Source organism: Dysidea avara, chromosome 3 (assembly GCF_963678975.1).
Source record: "Dysidea avara chromosome 3, odDysAvar1.4, whole genome shotgun sequence".
Classification (NCBI taxonomy): Eukaryota; Metazoa; Porifera; class Demospongiae; order Dictyoceratida; family Dysideidae; genus Dysidea; species Dysidea avara.
In genome coordinates, this window is record NC_089274.1 from 26,529,859 (window position 1) to 26,541,108 (window position 11,250).

Sequence of the window (11,250 nt, forward strand, 5' to 3'; positions counted from 1 at the left end):
ATTTGATTTGTGGAGATAATTAAAAAAATAATTGATAAATATATGATTACATCGTACTGACACATGACATGTACATAGTACTATGTACAATTCACAAAATATTATATTGCAATACCAATTAAATATATAAATATTATTTTAAAAACCATTGTCTTCGTCTTCCACAAACTGGCCACTGACATAATCTTGAAGAGCTGAAGCTTGAACATTTTTATTAGCTTTAGTATTTTCATTGACTAATAAAGTTCCATAACTAACTCCACTGGAGGTAAATGATCTGGTGTCGGTAAATTCACCAGTTCCACTAAGTTTAGTAACCAGTCCTTCCTTATATCTCCTTCCAGTCAGCTTATACCATGTTCTGTGACAAGTCCACTTGAAACGAGCCCAAACAGAGTTATTGTAAATTGGAGGTAAGATGGAAAAGTTGAAACTGGCTGTTTCTATGTGTTTGTTCTTGTACCTCTGGTATTGTATGTATCCCAGTATTGATGTTACCAGGATGGCTATGATTACAATGATTACTATGGCAGCTATCACTCCACCAGCTATTGCACCTACTGGAACTAAAAATAAAATAAAGTTAAGCTGCACATGTACACTGAATTGCATTTTATGTCAATTTTATAGGGGAAAAGAAAAGAGACCAAGTGACATGGTCAGTAGAACTGGGCGGTATTGAAAAATAGCAAACAAAATAAAAATAAAAATTATGGTTGGTTATACTTACATGATCCAACAGTCAAGTTGTAACTACTCTTAATCTGGCTGGCATTATTCACATAAGATACATTGAGCAGAAATCGTCCTTGTTTACTAAATGATAGGGACACTTCTCGCACATGTGACTGCACTAGTTCCACGCATGATGTTCCATTAGAAGAATTAACACTTAGAGTACAATTAATGTTATTAATATCACACAGACGCCAACATGCTTTAATCGGCAACCTGTGTGAGTGAAGGTATTGATGTCATTGCTCTAAACAAGCAAATATTACATACGTTCCATTGGAAAACAGACGGAGCGTAGCTGCATATTCTTTGTACAGCTTCTTCCCATTATTAATAGTAGTGTTAGAATTGTTGACTGTAACAGGCTCTATAATAAAGAAACAGAATAACAACAGAACTTTATAAGAAATATAATTCAGTACCTATTACAGAAATGATCTGAGTGTCCTTGGCATAGTAATAGTATAAGCCCTCTTTGACAATCACGTATATTTCAGCAATGCAATAAAGACAAACACCATCGTATGTATGTGTTGTCCGACTATGGTTGGAATGGTTTTTGTTACCATCACCAAACAAATATCTGTATTCCACAAGATCACCAGGGAGTGACATAACATGAGCACTGAAATTCACTTCTCCGACAACATATGATAGCCACTGTTTATCACCCTCTTGATGTACACGGAGGTCTACTGAAAATCCACTTAAGTTTCCTGTAACAGCAAATAATCAACACTTCATGATTGTGTGTATCATATGCTGCATAGAACTACTAAACCACTGAAAATTATAACAGATCAGTAATTGGCCAGCCAATAATTGTCAGTATGGAAGCCACTGATAACCTACAAAACATGTGTTCACTAGGCCAGTCAGGAACCTGAATTTGCTAAACAACACAGGTCTTGAGTTAGAACAGACAAGGAGAAGTTTCTTAAACCTAAGTAAAATCAAGCATTGACCCTGAATGCCTTGCAATTGCACCTAACTACTGCCTCACACACATGGGTGAGTGTGCTCACACGCACAACAACACGCACAAAAACAACATTCACATTTACACATACAGACGGACACAATGTATACCTATTTGACCGGTTAGTAGCTGCGGCTTGTATAATAGCCGCCCCCAGATAGTAGCCACTCCACAACCTAGACATTTTGTAATAAGAGCCATGGCTTGTATCTGAACATACTGTTGCTAGTGTTGATAAGACACGTTTGAAGCAGAAACCTGGCAAAGGAGTTGTTTTAAGCCAGGAAATAGCATTTTTGAGAGAAGTTAAAATGAATGACAGTATTGACAGATGATTAAACAAGGTCAGTCACTCATGAATCTGCATAAATGCCATGGGTTGCTGCCACACAAGCCCATAGTACAGTAGCTGCCCTTGGATAGTAGCTGCCTTTGCATAGTAGCCGCAGGGTTTTACTTGCTGAAAGTTATAGTAGCCGCGGCTATTAATCAGTCAAATACGGTATGAGTGTGTACCAATACACACACAAACACCCACAGTTACATGTACACTTACCAGCTATTGTAACAGTTGTCGTATCATTATCAATCAGACTACAGTCTGGTGAATACAGTTCAACTAAACATTGCGCCATATCGCCTACATCAGAGCTCCACCTGGATACTACACTAACTGAATTATTCCCCTGCACACAAGCAAAAGTAGTCCAGTTATCATCTCTAAAATTTCGTTGCATGAATATGTAATAGTAGGTAAAGTTTTGCTGATTTTCGGCAGGTGAGTCAGGAAATAATATTGAAGCATTTAGTGTAGTATTCTCATCTTCTATGACTGGTAATGGTATTTTAAGGCTGACAGTGCCAGTCGAATTGAATCCTTCATTGTAGTAGGTGGCATTACCTGAAACAAAGACAAACAGCATAAACAGGATGTTGTGTAGCATGGTTGTTAGGAAGCCAAAAGAACTTAGACAATACATGATCCTATACTTCCTAACTGACCCATTTGCTTGAAATTCAAGCATAGTTATCATGGCTTTTAAAGTGGCAGCTGCAATACCATATATGGAAAAATGCAATCAAAACATTTCTGAGTCACATGTCTGTTTTGTTGTACCACCACATTTGTGCTCAGTGAAGCCTGCACTGTTGACATGCTCCATTTTCTTAATTTTGGAACTAAAACAATATCAGAACCCAGAGGAGGTTGGTCACATGTGATAACCCTATGACGTGAGATCACACAACCAACCGTGGTGCCATGTGTGAAGATTTTGCTATAGATCTCAGTCATCAAATCAATGTTGAATTACTTCAATATTTTCACAAGATGAATGATGGCACGAAACCAACCTCAGAACTAGCGGCTGTCAGGCAGTCACCAATAAAGTTTTTTGAAACACTATCTTTCTCTCTATACAGAGTTCAGGGGAATTCTACCAGAGTTAACAACAAGGAGGCATAGACCTGAGTTACTGCTGTGTAAAGGAAGACCATTTCATCTTCGTTATAAGAATACTATTTTTAACAAGGTTATAAACAAACAGGAAGCAATTATTCCCCCCCCTTTTAGGACTGCAACAAATATTTGGATATTCGTTCATTAAGATTTTATCCAGATACCAAATTTACCGTTCGGATATTCGTTTACTAGTAAATTACAAGTGTACAGTGGAAATGGTGTTGGTTAATACCAGCTATATTTCTACAAGATGGACTTTCTACCATGTAAAATTGCATATAAAGACAACCACCATTAATTTTGCATATATTTCAGAGAGAAAGCACATGTACGTATGTGGCAATATGTAGCTGAATCTTAGCACTTTTTGTATTAATCAAAATGTTACCAAATAGTTTGGTATTCGTTCGTTAAATCCGGATACTAAATTTGACATTCATTGCAGCCCTACTCCTTTTGGTAACCTTAATAGTGTCCATGTTCCTATGTGTTTTTGACAGTATGTGACCCGCTGAGCAAAAAGCCTGACTTGTTTGCATAATTCTATTTTTGAGATAAATGCCATTGAAATAAATTGGGTAAAAAACATGACTCGTGCTACATAAATAATTTTATGAATGCTTTAACCGCTTCAGTAAACAGTGAAGGAAGATGCAAATTGAAATATCTAATACACCAATGGATCCACCTCTTTATGGAGAGTACGAATATCTTTGTTTTGTTTCTGTACCATGAAGCAAACATGAGTTATGTGTGCTGTTTATGTTGCCGTAAAAAGTTTTACCTTATTGTCACTGTTTCTAAGCTTGAACAGCCTTCTTGATTGTGTATTTAGGCCAAAACCTATACTTTGATGAATGACCCAGTTTATGATGAATAGAATGACACAAGCCCCAACCCCATAGCCCGCTGCACTTGAGACTTATGATCGATTAAACAAGCACCTGTACTGTTTTCCATATAGGCACTGTACAAATCGATTGTTTTGTTCTTGTTGTCTATTGCTGTAACTCTGAAATCTCTTACCAAATAAGGCTGAAACTTTAACAGCCCATTGGCATTTCCATATAGACAAAAAAGTCATAAAATGAAGTTCAAGGAAAATACAAACAAGTCGGGTTTCGCTCAGCGGGTCACATATTGGCACATAAAACTCACATTAAGTTCAGAAAAGACAGCCCTACTGCTAAAAGCCTAACTATAGTGCAACGGTTACACAAGGGAACATTCCTTAACCTGTCCATGTTAGCATTCAAAATTTTTGCATGTTACAACCAGCCATTGTGGGAAAAAAATGCTCAGCAGGTGTAGTGGTAGAACACACGCTCAATTGCAAAATCAATGTGGATTTTACCTCGGATTTTACAGTGGTGTGTTCGTCACAGCGTTGCATGAGAGTTTCTATTCTACAAGAGCTTGTACTGAGGGATTGATACAATGTATTCTCTATACATGAAGCATCCCAACAAGAAATAACAGTACCATCGCACGCCTGCAAAGCTAACCATGCATATTGTGGGTTATGAGTTATAAGATTTCTACTACCCAGGGGCAACCGTTATCCGCTTGACTGCTACCTCAAAGACAGTGAAATACAGAACAATGTACTTTTAAGTCAAGTTTTAGGCAAAAGGAAAATTTTATGAGCAACTATGTAGCAATCCATTAAAATGTTACCCTGTCAGTGATATACACAAGCAATACTTGCCAAGAGTGGTAACTGCTAAGTCAGTCTGTGCATTATTGTAAGTACATTCTGTAGTGGTGCTTCAGTGTAATGGGTATGATAAACTAGGTGTAGTAAATGAATGGCTAGGGTGATAAGCCTATTGCTGCTCGACTATCAACAAGTATCAGTGTTTGTGCATGAGAAGTTCTTATCTATCGTAACTCCATTAATAAGCTTGAACAAATACATCTGAACCTATAAGCTTCATCATCTTGTTTAAACAAGACTTACTATTGAAGCTGTCAGATAGCACATACCACATTTACTTGGTTAAACGCTGTGGCATAATTATTACCTCAGTTCTAAAAATTGATACAGCGACTATTTAAACTTGACCACCACTTGATGCTCGAAAACGATGTTCAAGCCCTTATTTTCAAAATCAATTGTGGCACAGTTCAAGTGTGGCTACTATTAAAGGTGTGGCGTTTAACCAAGGAAATACGGTATACCCGTAGCTACAGTGCAGTACAGTAAGCTGTATAACCATGAACTATGATAACCATTTTTTGTTTTGTGCTGACAAATACTGTTGTGAAAGGCCAAATGTATTTCGTGAACTGGACTGGAAACAGCCTCTTCACAATAATTGCCTGTCATGCTTCGGAAAAAGAAAAATAAACACTTATTATTGTAGTAGACATAGGTTTCTGGGTGGAATACTGTATTTTGCAAATCAAGGATCAATTGATTATGAGCAGTTAATGGAGCAGTGCTTGAAATAATGGTCAGACATCTGACATTTTCCAACCAAAATTGGTGTTAGTCTGAACATGTTCTATTTTGGTCGGACATCATGTCCAACCAAAATTGGTATAAACTAAAATGCATATCAGACGGGTGTTATTATTCAGTGGACTGGACTACTGGACTGACATATTTTGGTTTTTGTACATTCTATGGTTGGATTTATGGGGTCTTGCTAGTAGCTAAGCACCCTTAGGGCCCACTTCTAAATGCTGAAGACGAACAGTGGAATATGCGAAAACTAGCTGTCTCTTAATAATTTCCCTACTATTATACAACACTTATTCCTTACCCTGGTGTGTAGTAATGCTGCAGGCAGTGCAGGGAATGTGACAGCAATAGTTAACCAGCGATCAACTTGCCAGTAGACAATATTCTTCGAGATATCCTAAACAAGCCAGACCTTTAGTTCAGTGCAGGAGTTTACCAATTCGATTTTTCAGCACGGGCGCTTAGCTATAATCTTTAATTGATAAGTCCCTGCACTGAAACAGAAGTCTATAGCAGCGAGACTAGCGAGACTAGCTTGCTCCTTAAGCTTCAGTGCTCTAAGGATATCTTGAAGGATATATTGTCTACAGGCAAGTTGATCACTGGTTAACTAATGCTGTCACATTCCCTGCACTGCCTGCAGCATTACTACACACCAGGGTAAGGAATAAGTGCTGTACAGTGGCATAATGAATGGTAGTAAATACAGTTTTCGCATATTCCACTGCTCGTCTTCAGCGTTTAGAAGTGGGCTGCAGGTTCCCTAAGGGTGCTTACTAGCAAGATTCCATAATAAATCCAACTATAGAATGTGCAAAAACCAAAAATATGTCAGTCCAGTAGTCCAGTCCACTGAAATAGTAATGCCCATATCAGGCTTAATATAACAACTTTTCATGGTAAAGTATTCAATGTCTGAACAAGTTTTATAAATGTCTGATCAAAAATAGTTTAGTTTAGGTGCTATGTCCTAGCATTTTTGTCTGCTTATTTCAAGCACTGATGGAGCATGTTACATTAGCTATACAAGGAGTAAGTGCTAGCTACAGGGAACGGGGGGGGGGGAGAGCGAAAAGTTATTTAACAACGTTTGTTAGTCCAAGGCCTCTATCAACTAGACATATAAGCTAGTGCTAGTTAGCTTACTTATATATACACTGTACTTGACTGAATTTATTAGAGATGCTACAGGAGCAATGTATTATACAACGTACAGACACAAATGCATTCAACTGTAGTCTAGGTTGGAGTTCAAAGTTTTTGGTACAAACCTTACTGACTTTTTGTAATTTTTTTTTTATTAGTTACCACACTAAGTACACAGGATATGTCAGCTGATGGTGTATTTCATCATACAGAGATGATTATTATGTAATTGAACAGCATGGAAATCTGTCATAATATGTAATCACTGTGGAAGTTTTTTTTGTTTACTACTGACAAAAAAAGAAAAGACAAGTGATAGCTGGAGAGCTGAAAAGTATATCTATCACTCATAATGCTAGAGACAGCATTATCAAGCTGTGACTGCTGATACTATTCTTCCTTAAAAGTCACGTGTACACCAATTTTTTTTTAAATTCTTCACAATGTATAGAGCTAGAGTGTGTATGGCTATTCCTACACAGTTTAGCCACCATAAATAGTGAATGCACCATAAACTTACCGTTTAATTGAGCAGGCGGGTGTCGTGAGACTACATAACTAAGTAAGAATGCTTTCTGGCCCATCACTGAAGCCTAACCTCTAGTGTTAGGAATTAAATCTACACTACACAGCCTACCACTACAAGTACACGTTTTGTAAATATTTGTGCAGGTGCGACCTTTGTGACTTGTAAGCATAATGGAGTCTTTACAAGAGCATTGTTAGAGAACATTTATAGCTTGGTCCATGAGTTCAGTCCACAAAACATGTTAGGCCATTGCAGACCATATGAAAAGGCATCAATTGTCAAAATTGCCTAGTAACATAGTAAGGGCTATTGTAAAACTTCACTATTTAGTTGACAATATTAAAATTCAATATTTTGCTTTCAGTTTTAATTACATACACTGCATACTACAACGGTCGAGACATAAATATAGCACGAGGTGAAGCCAAGTGCTATATTTTCTGTAGTGCACAAGTGTAAGCAGTACTTTAACTGGTTTAATATATAAATCCAGAGTTGCAATCAAGAATAAGTTAACCATTTAATACAGTTTATCATGACCTGGAACGTCACAGTGGTGGTGAGAAAACCAGTGCTTATTAGTGATTAGCAGAAGGTTAATTTGTAGCCATTATCACTGAGTTATCACACAATTTGTGATCCGTGAGATCCAGAATTCACTTGGCAGTGGGAGAGGAGGACAAGAACGACTGAGGAAGGCTAGCTACGATGTACAAGAGTAATGGACAGTTTGCACACCTATCTAATCGTTGTTCGTGAGCGTGGCCATCAATGTGACAAAGCTGAAGGTGTGCCACTGAATCTAACCAAGGAGTTGGACTTACAATGATGGACAGTTTAGTGAACAATTTAAGACTGAATGGTATAATTATTGTAGTGGAATTACAAATATTTGTGTGCATAGCCAACAATCTGTTGTTAATTTCTATGGTAACATTGTTGACAGCTTGGTTAGTGGGGGCATTCCAGTATCTCTGTGGGTCATGTCGCATTCACACAAAGTGTGTTTTATCGTTATACACGATGGAAAATATAGCACTTTAGCTCAGTATGGAATATAAAGCACACTTTTCCCCTTTGAACATTTATATGGTATCATATTAAAGTCATGCACAGCACAAAAACTTACAGATAATGTGACAAGCAGCAAATATAGGACTACAGTACAACCCAAATTAATAGCAATACCTTACACAACATTTAGTTCTACAAATGAAGGCTGTTGGTTTATACTATTTTCATCATGTACACTCAAATGGGATGTGGCCTGTCATTGAAACTGCTTAATAGGGCTTGCCTACATGACAGACATTTAAAAACCGGAAAAAAACAGCTACCAGGAAAAGTATATCTTTTTGATGAAAGGAGGCATATCCCTTATGTATAAGTACAAAAATTAAGGACAGCCTTGAGGCTTTGTCTAGAGAAGAGCACACAATAAACAAAAACAGTATAGAAGACACTTTTGTACATATTTTGTGGTTTGTTCAAGCACTTGCTTAGCAATGTATTTGGTGAATTATACGCTATACTATAACTAAATAATTTTCGCACAACTAACAATATAACATTTTTAGCTTTTTTCTGTATAATAAATTCAGCCCACTTGACACTCTGACTATAGCAATGTGTTTATTATTATTAGTACAGCAACAGTACGGCACGTGTAAAAACTGCCATTGGTACAGTTTTACACATGCCGTGCTGTTGCTGTACTAATAATAATAAACACATTGTTACATAATGCCGTCCTGACAAATCTCACAACTTTAACAATCTGACACATTCCTTAAAAACAAATGAATCTCTTACTGTACATGACTCTGCATACGAACCTGTCTCATGTAGTAAACGCTGAACTGTTGATGCTTACCCTGAAAAGCTTCTAAGTATAGCTATGAAGTGATTGATACCATTCATACAAGCGACAAGCACCCAAAGGCCACCCATGTCCTCGCCCATGACAATACCTTCTCTATGCACCAGAAGGTTATCAGTTAATGTGAAACATTTATAGATGATGATAAACTTCTTATAGACCTTATTCATTTAGAACAGTAAGTGCCCTCTGATGTCACGCGAAACCATACAAGGGTCCCTATTTACCATGGTGATGGCTTTTTGGACGCCATTTCGAGTTCTAAAAACTGGGCGAGCACAACGGTTGCTATCATGTTACCATGGTTATGGTACTGCAAATGGTGAATTTGGCAGAGAATTGTGATGTTACTATGGTTTTGGTACTGCAAATGGCAAATATTGGCGGACAATTCCTTCGCAATGGGTTATAAGCACTATGAAATTAATTCAGTGAATAAGGTCTATTGATTATTAAGAATTAAGACAATATACAGTATGCAAACAGAGGCCTAGACTCAGGGTTACCATACACCGATAGCCAGAGTGATCAGTGCAGGAGCCCTGGCAAGACTTAATTACTTAACTTACGGTACAAAATTAACTACACAGTAACAAAGTTCAGGTCAAGAGGTCCAATAGATCCCACTCCGGGGAAGCTCTAGAATTGAAAATTCTGTAAGAGTGGGAGATGGCAATACGAGCAGCCTGCTCAAACAGTAACCGTACAGTTTTCCTCAACACACAACAGCGATAGATTTTAAGCTGAAGTGCCAAGCACACATGTATGGCTACAAATTTATACGCGTTATATGCCGGCTATATACAGGGTGCGTTCAGTACTCACATATTTCACTGCAGTTGTGACCGACCGTAACCGAAAATATCGCTAATAGCACACACAATGCCAAATTCATCTCAACTAAACACTCCAACTCCTAAAAGTCTTTCTATCCAGTTCTGTCGGCAGTATTTCATTTCCCGTTGCTCACTTCACATGATACTCTACTTGTACGCGTAAATATTATTTTTCCGGCGCTTACGTTACAGTACTGTATAGCCTAAATATTTCGAGGGGAAAATATTTCGAGGTTGAGCAATGTTAAATTTTTCGCGGATTATTACGTAGCTATAAATTATGGTTTTGGGATCAGCTACACAATGAAAATCCATATATTAAACTTGGGATTGTTCGTAAATCCGTTGCTCGACGGCCGGTTAAGCCGGTGCTTGCAAATCCGCTTTTTTTTTTTGTTGTTGTTGCAAGTCATTAGCTAGCTAGTAGTAGCTACCATGCAACTTTGTAGAAGAAGGGACATGACGTTATGATAAAAAAAGGAAAATAATGTATTGCTAATTAACATATGGGAATGTAAGTTTAAGGCAACATACATTATCTGAGAGGCAGCCTAGCTTCAAAGTAGGCATTGTACATGTCGGCATAACAACTGATACATGCATAGTATATCTTTAGTACAATGTTTAGGAACTAAACTAAAAGAAAACTTGTTTCACAGTGGAATGCATGAGAACTCAATCTTGCATGTACATGCAGTTGAATATGAATATCATGCAGTCATTGCACATGCTTAAGTCTTAAGTACGATACGATATATAGCTAGTTTGGTCGTTAAAAAAAAAATAGCTACATCCGTGTGTTGTGTGTGAACTACACATTCTTGTAATTGAATCATATGCATGCACTATAGTGTACAGTACTGGATGAAACATATACTACCCACAAGCACAGTGTGACAGGGGCGGTGGAGCAAACCAAAGAGTGAGTGAGGGGGCCAGGCCAGCTGTAAGCTGAAGACCAAAAAAAAGGTAGCTAACTACTTGCTGACGTTAGCTGCCCTCCACCAACAATATCTCCTTATAGCTAAGTAACGCAAGCTACACTGCTTCTCTGCATGAATACTGTGACTGTTCTATTAGAGTATCTCGATCTTTTCTTGCAAACATTGTCCCATAAAAGTGGGGAGGGGGGGAGTGGCCCCCTGTCTCCACCGCCTATGCAGTGTGGTGAGGGGTAGGACAGTGTTGATTTCTCTTAAACTATACAGCTGTGATCC

The 11,250-nt window shown here is 37.8% G+C and overlaps 1 protein-coding gene across 1 annotated transcript; it reads right to left on the reverse strand.

Annotated features, from left to right (window-relative positions):
* Nucleotides 1-19: 19 nt before the first annotated feature.
* LOC136250518 (uncharacterized) lies at nucleotides 20-10,218 on the reverse strand. Its single transcript, XM_066042737.1, has 6 exons — nucleotides 10,023-10,218; nucleotides 2,271-2,615; nucleotides 1,158-1,451; nucleotides 1,006-1,102; nucleotides 731-951; nucleotides 20-566 (listed from the first exon to the last, which is right to left on the reverse strand). Exons 1-6 carry the CDS (start codon nucleotides 10,090-10,092, stop codon nucleotides 139-141), a joined length of 1,455 nt encoding a protein of 484 aa, XP_065898809.1. The 5' UTR covers nucleotides 10,093-10,218; the 3' UTR covers nucleotides 20-138.
* Nucleotides 10,219-11,250: the final 1,032 nt, after the last annotated feature.